A 14,224-nucleotide genomic window follows, 5' to 3' on the forward strand; every position below is an offset into this window, starting at 1 on the left:
AATACATAGGTCCAGCCAGAATGAAGAAATGTCAAGTTAAAAAAGCAAGACGCATCCGCAGCACACATAACATGTGCATGACAGCTGCGGACTTCATTGCGGAAATTAGAATCTCCATTGAAGTCAATGGAGAAATTCCGCCATGAGTCCGCCACTGCTCCGCAACAGACAGAGCATGCTGCGGACACCAAATTCCGCTCCGCAGCCTATGCTCCGCAGCGGAATTGTACGCATCGTGTAAACGAACACTGCTAAATTAAAGTGAAAGTCAATGGAGAAACGGCTCCGCTGCGGATTAACGCTGCGGAGTGTCCGCAGCGGAATTTAAGTGAAATTCCGCCATGTGTGAACCCGCCCTAAAAAGTGTTAAAAAAGCTTAAAAATACCCGTGCTCATTAAGACAGCATGCATTTTTATACAGGTACGCAGCAGATCTTTTCTGCCTACAAATTACTCTGTGGGAACATACCCTAGAAAACATGCTCGCTTAGCTAAGCCAAACGTGCATGTGTATGAGGCGGTTGGGAGGAATAGCTGTCAGCCGATTGAGTGTTTGGCCAACAGCTATCTAAAGTGTATGGTCCGCTTTACTCTCAATTCATGTTTCCTATCAGGGGACATTCAAGCGTTAAGGCAGTGCCCAATGGCCCCTTGGCCCATGTAGGGCTTACCAAAAAAATGCAAGTAATAATGGCTTCTCTGCTTCAATTTGTTAATCTGGTCTAGTGCCTGGTACAAGGCCTATGACACTTTAATGCCCGGGGGCTAGACCACTCTCAGTCTGCCATGATAGTGTGGCATGATGGGAAAAAGGATTCTGTGTGGTTCTCTTAAATAGTACCACATATGATAGGCTACGATATAATTACAATCATTTAGCAAATTGTCCCAGAATATTCCTTTACAAAAGGCAGATCTAGTGTAGTAACATAAGCACTTACCTGCTGCCTGCACTCTTGCCTTGCGACTCACTACAGTCCCAAAACGATTTTGTGCCACACAGTCATATTCACCCTGGTCAGATGATCCATCCTCTTTCTTGACATGGAAAAAAGTAATATAGAGGGAGCCATTGGGAAGTGGAAACACGTTTTCCTCATTCCACAGAGAAGCACCATTCTTCCGCCATGTGATAGTAATTGGCTGGACACCATCTGCAGAGCACAGTAGGGTGACAGGCTGCCCGGGTACTGCCACTTCATCACTGGGCTCCGTTGTAAATGCCAACTCGACTGAGTCACCTAGACCTGAGGGTAAAGAAAACACAGCCAATATTAGCAAGGATTTTGTGTGCTCAACATAGTTTCATATTCCATTTTTACATTTCTAATCCACAATGACAAGAGCGACTTGCCATTTTTCTTTGACATTTAAAAAAATTGGGGGTTCAATCTGATGCGTATAGCCTGCATTTAGGCCAGGTTCACAGCTGGCGCAAAAATAATCGCATTTGCAAACAAATGGGTACAATTTTAAGCTTATTAATATTCTCACAGCAGGCTTCCATGAGGAAAAATAAATGGTTCATTTGTTCCAGATTATATTCACTATTTAAAACTAACAATTTATAAGGCACAAGTCCTCGTCCCCATTATACTTACGGATGGGAAATTAGACATTGGAGACTATACTATTGAAAAAAAATCTTTATGGGGTGGAATTAGAAAAAAATCCTGATTCTTCCATTGTTTTTTGGGGTTTCATTGTTACAGTGTTCACAGTGCGGTAAAAATGACACGTTAACTTTATTCTGCTGGTCAATATGATTATGGTGATACCAAATTTATATCTTTTTTAAGATGTACTACTTTTACAAATAAAAAACAATTTGTTAAAAAAACATTCTGTCGCCATATTCTGAGACCCATGTATTTTTCTGTCAATGGAGCGGTGTTGAGGGCTGGTTATTTGCGGGACAAGTTGTAGTTTTCCATGGCACCATTTATTGTACCGCATAATGTACTCGGAATCTGAAAAAAAATTATTTGTGGGGTCAAATGGGCAAAAAACAGCGATTACACCATTTTGTGGGGGGTTTTGTCTTTACAGCGTCCATCAGGTTGTAAAAACGACATATTCACCTTATTCTACAGGTTGATACGCTTACGGTGAGACCAAACGTATATGTTTTACGTTTTACCACTTTTAAAAAAATAAAACTATTTGCTAAAAAAAATAAATGTTTTGTGTCGCTATATTCTGAGAGCCATGACTTTTTATTTTTCCATCAATTTAGAGGTGTGAGGGCTTAAATTTTGCGGGGCGAGCTGTAGTTTTCACCGATACCATTTTGGAGTACATGCGACTTTTTGATCACTTTTTATTCCTTTTTTTTTTAGAGCTAAGGTTACCAAGAAACAGCAATTTGCATGTTTTATATATATATATATATATTTTTTTTTTATGTCGTTCACCGAGCGGGTTAAATAATGCTATATTGTGATAGTTCGGACTTTTACGGACGCAGCGATACCAGTTACGTTAACTTTTATTTTTTTAACATTGCTTTAGGGAAAAAATGGGAAAGGGCATTTTTTTGAACTTTTAATATATATATTTTTTGAAACATTATAAAAATCTTTATTTAACTGTTTTTTACTTTTTTTATTAGTCACCCTAGGGGACTTAAAGCAGCGATTGTTGGATCGCTTGCATGATATACTGCAATACTAATGTATTGCAGTATATCGCGATTCTGACGGAGGCAGGGCTTCAAATGAGTACAAAGATGGCAGACCTTTTAAAATTTCAGTTTTTATTCCAATTTAAGCAAAATACAAATACACAAAACACAGAGAACTGTGTCAGACCGACCCAACAGTAATCGGAAACAATTACAAACAGAATATACATGACAAAGGGCACAATCCAGCAGCCATATTCGTGATACGAGCACCATTTTCTAAAACTAAATTCATCATCAGAAACATGACTTAGTACATATAAACGATTGAGAGAAAAAAAAAGGAACCTTATGCTGATCCAGGCTAGGACCAACAAGACATTTAGGAAGATTGGTGGAGAAGAAAAGTGGGGGGATATTCTCTATCCCCTTATGATCATTTGGGAATACAGTACACTATCAGGTGTCAGCAGGGACTTATAGGCTTTCCGAGGATTGAAACCGGATCTAAGAGGACCAAACTGTGAAGAAAGTATTCCGCAGCGATGTAGTGAGCTCCTCCATCCTCATGATATCGTCCACTCTATGTAACCATGGCACAATGGCCGGGGCAGCGTTTTTTTTTTTCCATAGGACAGGGTCACAGGCTCAGGCGAAAATTAGATATTTTAAAAAAAACTTTGATTCACTTTTTTTAATACATTATTAAAAATGTTATTTAACTGTTTTTCACTTTCTTTTAGTACCTCTCGGGGACTTAAATAAGCCATCATTTGAACGCTGGTATAATACACTGCAGTATCTATGTATTGCAATGTATTGTGCTATCTACTACCTCCTATTAAGTCCTGCTTCTGGCAGGGCTTAATAGTGGCAGAAAATTGGCAGACATGGGGTCCCACATTAGGCCTCCAGACTGCTCTGACAAACATAAGCACCCAACGTTCATGATGTGACCGCGGCATTTAACCTGCGGCCAATGAAGCTGATGCAAGGACTGCCGGCAAAAAATGCCACGAAAAATGGCAGAAACGAGCGCTGCAGGTTTTCTGTAAGCATACGGTTTCAAATTGGATTTTTATTAGTCTGCAAACGTTTTGGTTATTTTCAGTTCCGCTCTCAGCATTCAGACTGTGCACGATTGGGATTTATATCATATAAGATCTGTGGAACAGAGTACGTTGAATTATTTTTGCTTAGGATTTGGGATTTTCCAGTGACATTATTTCCAGTGCAATATACATATACACATACAGAAGAATCTTTTTTTAACACGACCAATAACTACTCAGCATTCCCCTCCCCCACCAAAGTGTTGACTTTCTGTAACAAATTTCTAATTTTCCTCATTTGCAGCCCGTCTTATCTAAAAACAACAGATGTATCTAGTGCCACCCACACTACCACAATGCCCTGCAGACACTATTATTCAGACTTGGTCCTGCTGTGAATTGGTCTTCATGAGTCCCGCAAAGACTATATAGACTCTTATTGTGAGCCGTGTCATTTCTTGACTTCTATTAGCACCTATTACAGTTTCTGCATCAGTTACTACAGTATTGTTTAATATATATTATTTATATTTAAAATTTGTATGTCATTTTTAAGTAATATAAAAAAGATCCATGTTGTATTGATCCGTAATATAGCACTCATCGCCCGCTATTGGCACACACTGAAGCTTCATGTGCCTCCGAATTTAATACAGAGTTGTTTTTTTCTCACAGATTTGGTGAGAATCCGCAAGAAAAAAATTGTGGCAAGCGCCATAAGATTCAGTATTCTAGAGATATTGTCCCCTCGTAGCATTGTTTCTGGGGGATGATACACTTCCCCATGGAGTCACCATTTGGGGTTTCCCAGAGTCTGTGTACAGGGGCCCTTATGAAGACAATACAGTAAACGGATGACCGCTAATAAATATTTGTTTTGCAAAGTATAAGAAACTAGGCATCATCTTGCTTTGTAATATATTCTATTGAGAATCAGTTGCTAAGCTGTGATCTAAAGGACTGCCACTGTGGTATAAGGTTTGCTCACATAAACTTTGTCCTTAAACTCAAGACACTTCTATGAACATATGGACAAGACATACAGTATATAAGTAACCATTACTTCCCTTTGCCCATTCCCCCTTCCATTCTGCAGTTTTCATGATCAGAACCAAATTTTTATAGAAACTGTATTACAAAGTGGCATTTCTTAATTATGTTAAAGATTTATATGTTAAAAGTTTAGATCTCCTATAAAGGAAGAATCCATCTTTCTTATAGGAGATAGAGCACTTGTTATTAGGGTGTTTATGAATGAGTCTATGAATGTGTCACCACCACGTAAGCCTTCTCATGGTGGAGACGATAGGATTTGTTTATGCTCCTTATCAAATCAAATGGTTCACCGATCCTTTCCATTTGATATGTGCAGGACAATCACAGTTCAGTTATAGATGCCCCAAAAATAAGGGCTCTTTCTGGTATCAGATTCCCTATAAATTAATAAATGTTTAATAGAATATGACAAATGTCTATAAGGCCTCATGCACACGACCGTGCAGTATTTACAGTTGGTAAATACTGCACGGACGGGCCGGGGAGTGTCACCTGCATTTGCGGACCATGCTCACAGTAACAAGTACAGGAGCCGGGTCCGTAAATGCAAAAAATAGGACTTGTCCTATTTTTTGCGAGTCATTTCTACGGCCTGGACACACACCCGTTAATATATATGGGAAGGTGTCTGTGGCCAATAGAAATGAATGGGTCAGTATTTTATCCGCAATTACAGATCCATAATTGCAGATACAAATTGTGGTTGTGTGCACGATTCCTAAGTCTGTGTTCACATCTGCGTTCGAGGCTCCGTTTGGAGATTCTTTGTAGGGAAGAAGGTGTTTGTTCTTATGTGTCGGTGATGTATAAATCGGTTTGGTCATCATATGGTTGTATAGATCAAAAACGGAATAAAAATTATTTAAAGAAAAAAATACTGGAGCATGCTCCACTATGTTTTCCAGTAAAATGGTCAAAACCTGGCAGAGGCTGTTAACGTCAATGGGGTCGTTGGTGTCCTTCATGTCACACATCCATCACAGCATTGAATTCCGTCTTTCTGCTTCTATGACGGACCAGAAAAATGGAATTCTAACACAGATATGAACAGAGCCTTACTCTATCTGTTGGATACATCTCTGTTTATAAACAGCTCAATGAGACTAACATAGTATCAAAAATGAAGATACTTTGAAACTAATACGCTAAAGTCATCTGACATTACTCAAGTCTTCACCAGGCACTTGGCCTACTTAAAAAGACAGTATCATGTCTCATTGCTTTTAGAAAACACTTATCACAATGTAACTGTGAAAATGTATAAGGCCGGAGACCCAAAGAGCTTCCTGTCATCATCGCGGCGCTCTATTCGTCAGCAGGAGGATTCCCAGTAGCTCACACAGTTGCAAGTTATTGAGTTACACAGATAATTCACGGATGGAATTCCAAGATTTTTCTCACCAACGTTCTGATTTTTCCCAGCTGCGGCTCACGGACACTCCACCTGTTTTAATAAATTAGTGACTTTCATCCTTCCTTTGGTTTCTATGTTTTTAAATCTATTAACTCTTTAGTGACACATAGAAATAAGACCACAAGTGTACTGATTATATTGTGTCATGACCCATTGCTTCAGGTACCGCCAGGTCCTGATAATCTCATTCTGCTTTTTAGCTAAATGTTCTATAAACAAACTAAATTCCCAAATACATTTATTTTTAATCTAAATAAGAAAATAATCAATGCAAACTTGTGAACGTAAAAACTATTTTGGTTTCTATAGTATAGACTAAAAGGTCTTAAAAATATCTTGCCCAATTTCCACTTCCATTTCTGATGACTTTCCAGAATTTGAGCACTGTAGTTGAAATATTGTGTGGTGGAAGTCACAATGGTGGGTACTGTAAAAGAGGGACTATATACTGTGTACCAGTGGCGGACACAGACTGCAAAAGGCCCCTGTGCAGATAATGTGCCAGGGCCCCCCCCCCCCCCCCCACCCCGCAAACTTCTCATGGCCGACGGTCCGCTTTCAGCTGCATCGCTGGGTCTCCTAAGTGACCCAACAATGCAGCACTAGCAGCCGGGGCGTCACTAAGGCTGGGTTCACACACACACTATTTACGGACGTAATTTGGGCGTTTTAGCATTGAATTACATCCGAAAATGCGGCTCAAAAGCGTCGGAAAACATCTGCCCATTCATTTGAATGGGTCTTACGATGTTCTGTGCCGATGGTCATTTTTTTTTACGCGCCGCTGTCGAAAGGCGGCGCGTAAAAAACTGCCTGTCACTTCTTCAGATGTAAATGGAGCCGTTTTCCATGGACTCCATGGAAAACCAGCTTCAATTACTTCCATAATGGACGCAGCAAAAGACGCCTGCACATGCCATTACGGCTGAAATTACGGTGCTGTTTTCTCCTGAAAACAGCACAGTAATTTCAGCCGTAACAGACGCTGCCGTGTGAACATACCCTCAGGGCTTAAAATGTCCGGGAAATAGCCCCAATACATATGTGTCCGCCCCAAAAAAAAGTGTGTGTATAGGAGACAGCATAGCATATCTATAGCACTACGACCCTATAAACTATGGATAGGATTAGATACAGTGGCTGAGCAGACAGTATCACACATGATAGGATTAGATACAGTGGCTCAGAAGGCAGTATCACACATGATAGGATTAGATACACAGCTCAGCAGACAGTATCACACATGATAGGATTAGATACAGTGGCCCAGCAGACAGTATCACACATGATAGGATTAGATACAGTGGCTCAGCAGACAGTACCACACATGATAGGATTAGATACAGTGGCTCAGCAGACAGTACCACACATGATAGGATTAGATACAGTGGCTCAGCAGACAGTATCACACATGATAGGATTAGATACAGTGGCTCAGCAGACAGTACCACACATTATAGGATTAGATACAGTGGCTCAGCAGACAGTATCACACATGATAGGATTAGATACAGTGGCTCAGCAGACAGTATCACACATGATCGGATTAGATATAGGGCCCAGCACAGTATCATACATGATTGGATTAGATACACAGCTCAGCAGACTGTATCACACATGATAGGATTAGATACAGGGCCCAGCTCGCTGACATTGCGGCTCCAGCGCTGGACCCAGGAAAGGTAAGAATAATAATTTTGCTTCTTTATGTGTTACTGATTATTTTTGTGTGTTTGTGTTTTTTTTACAGGTTCGGTTGTTGGACTTCGGATACGAGGACTTCAATGACGGCGTTTTTTTTATTCTCAATAAAATGGTTAATGAGGGTTGTGTTTTTATTTCAATAAAAAAAATTTCTATGTGCTTGTATCTTTTTAAACTTTATTATCACCGCCTTAGTAATGGCCGCTGGCTGATTGACAACCTCCATTACTAAGGCGAGGCTTAATGTTAGCCGGTGCAGAGTCTACACTAACCCCCATTATTACCCCGGTACCCACCGCCACCAGGGGTACTGGGAAGAGCCGGGTACAAACCAGTACCCGACCAGCTGTAGTGACGGGCAGGCACCGGGGTGGCCGCAGGCTGGTAGTATTAGGCTGGGGAAGGCCAAAAACAGTGGCCCTTCCCACCCTTGTAATGCTGCCTGCTGCTGCTGTGTTGTATCTGGCTGGTTATGAAAATTGGGGGGGACCCGACATCGTTCTTTCCAATTATTTTTTAAATGACGTGGCGTCCCCCCCATTTTCATAACCAGCCAGATACAATAAAGCAGCAGCAGCCTAGCATCACCAGGGTAGGAAGGGCCACTGTATCTGGCCTTTCCCCTCCTGATAATACCAGCCTGCGGCCACCCCAGTGGCCGACCATCACTACAGATGGTCAGGTACTGGATCGTACCCGGCTCTTCCCAGCACCCCTGGTGGCGGTGGGTACCGGGGTAATAAAGGGGGTTAGTGTTAGCCTCTGCACCGGCTAACACTAAGCCCTGCCTTAGCAATGGATGCTGTCAATCAGCCGGCGGCCATTACTAAGGCGGTAGTAATATAGTTTAAAAAAAACCACAAAGACATAGAAAAAATATTTTATTGAAATAAAAAAAAAAAACACAACCCTCATTAACCATTTTATTAATAAAAAAAAAAGCTGTCATCGAAGTAGTCCTGGAATCCGCCGTAGTCCAACGACCGAACCTGTAAGAAAACACACAAAAAATGATTAGTAACACATGTGTTAGGGTATGTGCACACACACTAATTACGTCCGGAATTGACGGACGTATTTCGGCCGCAAGTACCGGACCGAACACAGTGCAGGGAGCCGGGCTCCTAGCATCATAGTTATGTACGACGCTAGGAGTCCCTGCCTCGCTGCCGGACAACTGTCCGGTACTGAAAACATGATTACAGTACAGGACAGTTGTCCCACAGCGAGGCAGGGACTCCTAGCGTCGTACATAAGTACGACGCTAGGAGCCCGGCTCCCTGCAGTGTGTTCGGTCCGGTACTTGCGGCCGAAATACATCCGTCACTTACGGACGTAATTAGTGTCTGTGCACATACCCTAAGGCTTAGATACAGGGCCCATGTGTGATACTGTCTGTGGGACCCTGTATCTAAGCCTACCACAAGGTAGGCTTAGATACAGGGTCCAGCAGACAGTAATCTTATACAGTATAAGATTACTGTGTGCTGGGGCCCTGTATCTAAACCTACAGTGTGGTAGGCTTAGATACAGGGCCCAGCAGACAGGATCACGCATGGGCCATGTATCTAAGCCTACCATGTGATTGGCTTAGATACAGGGCCCAGCAGACAGCATCACACAATCTGTGATCCTGTCTCATGGGCCCCCTAAGCCTGCTACATCGTAGGCTTAGGGGTTGTGCAGTCCCTAAACATTGATGGCCTATCCTCAGGATAGGCCATCAATAGCTGATGTGTCGCCCGGGACCCGCAAATCAGCTGTTTTGAAGGGGCCGCAGCACTCGTACGAGAGCTGCTTCCCCTTCATTTCACTACTCGCCCACACTGTGAATCGCCGAAACCGATTCACAGTGTGACCGGAATGAAGTGACAGGAATGAAGGGGAGCAGCTCTCGTACGAGTGCTGCGGCCCCTTCAAAACAGCTGATTGGCGGGTCCCAGGAGTCGGACCCCGCCAGTCAGGGCTATCTTACCTTCCTCTTCGGCCGCGGCGGGAGTTCTGTCGTCTCGATGCTGTGCGCGGCGCATAGCGCTGTGACGTCATGTGCTGCGCACAGCGCCTGACGTCAGGACCTCCGCTGCGATCCGGAACCAGGAAGGTAAGTAAAGTATGTTACTATAGTAACAGGGGCCCGCGGCCCGAGTTACTATAGTAACTTTTTATTGATGTGGTGCGGGGGGCCGTGGGCCCCCCTGGCTTCGGGGCCCGGTCGCAATTGCGACCGCTGCGACCCCTATAGCTACGCCAGTGGTCCACGGGCCTCTGTCTCAGTCCTCAGCATCGCGCAGCTGAGAACTGAGTCGGCCAGCAGAGGAACGGGCCCCCTTCCCACGCGGGGCCCTTGTGCAGCTGCACCGGCTGCACATGCGGTATGTCCGCCCCTGCTGTGTACTATACTGTATGAGTGTGATGAATGTTATTTCTACCAGTAAGCAGCCCATGTGGCCATAATGGGACCAGCAGCAAAAAGGATACCGACACTAATTCTCCCACTGTGTGATGGTCTACCTAAAAATTGGACATACACATTAGACTTCCATCGGCCGAACCTGCCCCCTCTGGCAGGGCCAGCCAACCAGCCAACCACCTAATGTTTATTAGATGTTCCGCAGATGTTCATTCGGCAGATGTTGAGTAACAAAACGAACAAGTGATGTGGAATTTCAACATGCCCAATACTTTGTTCTCAAGGGAAATATACCTCCACCAGAGGAGACATTGGCTTATTCCCCTCTCCCGGTTTATAACACACAAACACAAACCGAGTGTGCATGTGTATTGGGAGCTTACGAGAAATAGCTTTTAGTCAAAAGCTATTGAAGATGTATGGCCACCTTATCCATCAATGTATATTGTTGGAACATCCATCAGGTGAACCCTTGTCTATATGCCCTACTAGGGCATATGGACATCATAGATGGTAATCCCCCCTCGAAACCCCCCTCCATGAGCTAGAGCGGAGAGTCACAAAGTATCAGCGACTCCTGCTCTGACAGACCTGTCCTCTTCAAGAATTACATAGATGGCCATTCATTTGAATATACGGCATTTGTAGTATGGCCCCAATCATAACTGCTTATCACCAGGATGAAACAACACTTTCAAGTGGTAAGCAAAGTAAAAAGGCAAGGGAAGATTAATTTCCAATGGGGAGTTTACTGTAGAGTCAATATGAATTTATCACGCACTATCAAGCTTCAAGAAAAGTAAAATTGGGATTTATGTAATTTTTGTGTACGAGACCACAATGAACAGTAAACCATGCAGAAAATGCAGAACTGTTATACAGTTAGGTACAGAATTATTTGGACAGTGACACAATCTTCATGATTTGGGCACTGCATGCCACCACATTGGATTTGAAATTGCAACAACTGAGATGCAATTGAAGTGTAGACTTTCAGGTTTAATTCAAGGGGTTGAACAAAAATATCCTGTGAAACGTTTAGGAATTACAACCATTTTTCTACACAGCCGCCTCATTTCAGGGGCTCAAAAGTAATTGGACAAATTAACATTATCATAAATAAAATGGGTTATTTTTAAATACTTTTGTAGAGAATCCTTTGCAGGCAATGACTGCCTGAAGTCTGGAACCCATGGACATCACCAAACACTGGGTTTCCTCCTTTGTGATGCTTTGCCAGGCCTTTACTGCAGCTGTCTTCAGTTGTTGCTTGTTTGTGGGTCTTTCTGCCTTAAGTTTTGTCTTAACCCCTTAAGGACGCAGCCTAGTTTGGGCCTTAAGGCTCAGAGCCCATTTTTCAAATCTGACATATTTCACTTTATGTGGTAATAACGTCGGAATGCTTAAACCTATCCAAGCGATTCTGAGATTGTTTTCTCGTGACACTTTGGGCTTCATGTTCGTGGTAAAATTTGGTCGATATATTCAGTCTTTATTTGTGAAAAATTGCAATATTTAGAGAAAATTTACAAAAAATAGCATTTTTTAGAATTTAAATGCATCTGCTTGAAAAACAGACGGTTATACCACCCAAAATAGTTACTAGTTCACATTTCCCATATGTCTACTTTAGATTGGCATAGTTTTTTGAACATTATTTTATTTTTCTTGGACGTTACAAGGTTTAGAACATAAACAGCAATTTCTCATATTCTTAAGAAAATTTCAAAAGCCTTTTTTTGAAGGTGCCAGTTCAGTTCTGAAGTGGATTTGAGGGGCCTATGTATTAGAAACCCCCATAAAACACCCCATTTTAAAAACTAGACCCCTCAAAGTATTCAAAACAGCATATAGAAAGTTTTTTAACCCTTCAGGCATTTCACAGGAATTAAAGCAAAGTGGAAATGAAATTTGCAAATTTCATTTTTTCTGCTGAATTTCAATTTTATTCAATTTTTTTTTAGTAACAGAGAAGGTTTTACCAGAGAAACACTACTAAATATGTATTGTCCAGATTCTGCAGTTTTTAGAAATGTCCCACATGTGGCCCTACTGCGCTCGTGGACTAAAACACAAGCCCTAGAAGCAAAGAAGCACCTAGTGCATTTTGAGGCCTCTTTTTTATTAGAATATATTTTAGGCAGCATGCCAGGTTTGAAGAGGCGTTGAGGTATCAAAACAATGGAAACCCACCAGAAGTGACCCCATTTTGGAAATTACACCCCTCAAGGAATTCATTTATGGTTTTTGTTATCATTTTGACCGCACAGTTTTTTCACAGCACCTATTTGAATTGGGCTGTGAAATGAAAAAAATGATATTTTTTCCAATAAAATGTCATTTTTGATCAAATTTTCTTATTTTCACAGGGAACAACATACCCCATTTTGTTGCCCAATTTGTCCTTAGTGCGGCAATACCCCATTTGTGGTGATAAACTGCCGTTTGGGCCCATGGGAGGGCTCAGAAGGAAAGGAGCGCTATGTGTTTGTTGGAGTCCAGATTTTGCTGGATTGGTTTTCGGGTGCCATGTCGCATTTGCAGAGCCCCAGAGGTATCAAAGCAATGGAAACCCACCCGAAGTGACCCCATTTTGGAAACTACACCCCTCAAGGAATTCATTTATGGTTTTTGTTATCATTTTGACCGCACAGGTTTTTCACAGCACCTATTTGAATTGGGCTGTGAAATGAAAAAAATTATTTTTTTTCCAATAAGATGTCATTTTTGATCAAAATTTCTTATTTTCACAGGGAACAACATACCCCATTTTGTTGCCCAATTTGTCCTTAGTGCGGCAATACCCCATTTGTGGTGATAAACTGCCGTTTGGGCCCATGGGAGGGCTCAGACGGAAAGGAGCGCTATGTGTTTGTTGGAGTCCAGATTTTGCTGGATTGGTTTTCGGGTGCCATGTTGCATTTGCAGAGCCCCAGAGGTATCAAAGCAATGGAAACCCACCAGAAGTGACCCCATTTTGGAAACTACACCCCTCAAGGAATTCATTTATGGTTTTTGTTATCATTTTGACCGCACAGTTTTTTCACAGCACCTATTTGAATTGTGCTGTGAAATGAAAAAAATGATATTTTTTCCAATAAGATGTCATTTTTGATCAAAATTTCTTATTTTCACAAGGAACAACATACCCCATTTTGTTGCCCAATTTGTCCTTAGTGCGGCAATACCCCATTTGTGGTGATAAACTGCCCTTTGGGCCCATGGGAGGACTCAGAAGGAAAGGACCACCATTTGGCCTACTGGAGCTTTTCTGGTGCTAAGTCATGTGTGCAGAAGCCCCTGAGGTACCAGTACAGTTGAAACCCCCGAGAAGTGACCCCATTTTAAAAACTACACCCCTTAAGACATTCATCTAGAGGTGTAGTGAGCATTTTGACCCCACAGGTACTGTGTAAAAGATAATGCGCAGCAGATGGTGCAGTGTGAGATTTGCAATTTTATATATGTATATGCCATTTCAGTGTCCGATATAGTGTGCCCAGCATGCGCCACCGGAGATATACACCCCTTAAATTGTAATGTGGGTTCTCCTGGGTACGACAATACCCTACATGTGGCTGTTATCAGCTGCCTGGGCATACGGCAGGGCTCAGAAGGGAAAGATGAGGGGGGTAAGCTGTGCGGAGTGCATCAGGGTAAATTAAAAATCAAGGGATGTATGATACATTTTAAAACAATCTTTTATACAGAGCCCTGGTTTTTCGGGACACGTGTCACATTGGTATATTGTGTTCTTCCTTATCCCCCTCTTATAGCAGACTCTGCACCTCTTTTGACTCTTTCCCTTTCCACCGGTTTGGGGACCTTCTCCTGGAAAGTGTTGCCCTGGTACGATGCGTGTGGCCTCGCTTCCAGAAGTACTGGGTGCCCCCCCTTCCTGGTCCCTAAAGATTAGATCTTGAAATTCCAGGAAAGTTCCCCTCTGGCCTGCACATCGACGTAGC

The 14,224-nt window shown here is 42.4% G+C and overlaps 1 protein-coding gene across 1 annotated transcript in view; it reads right to left on the reverse strand.

The window, feature by feature from the left end:
* IGDCC3 (immunoglobulin superfamily DCC subclass member 3) overlaps positions 1-14,224 on the reverse strand; it is a 131,398-nt gene that overhangs the window by 90,415 nt on the left and 26,759 nt on the right. The window contains exon 2 of the mRNA XM_075858294.1: positions 942-1,247. Coding sequence (XP_075714409.1) covers positions 942-1,247 — 306 coding nt within the window. The remainder of the gene's footprint in view (positions 1-941; positions 1,248-14,224) is intronic.

Source organism: Rhinoderma darwinii, chromosome 3 (assembly GCF_050947455.1).
Source record: "Rhinoderma darwinii isolate aRhiDar2 chromosome 3, aRhiDar2.hap1, whole genome shotgun sequence".
NCBI lineage: Eukaryota > Metazoa > Chordata > Amphibia > Anura > Rhinodermatidae > Rhinoderma > Rhinoderma darwinii.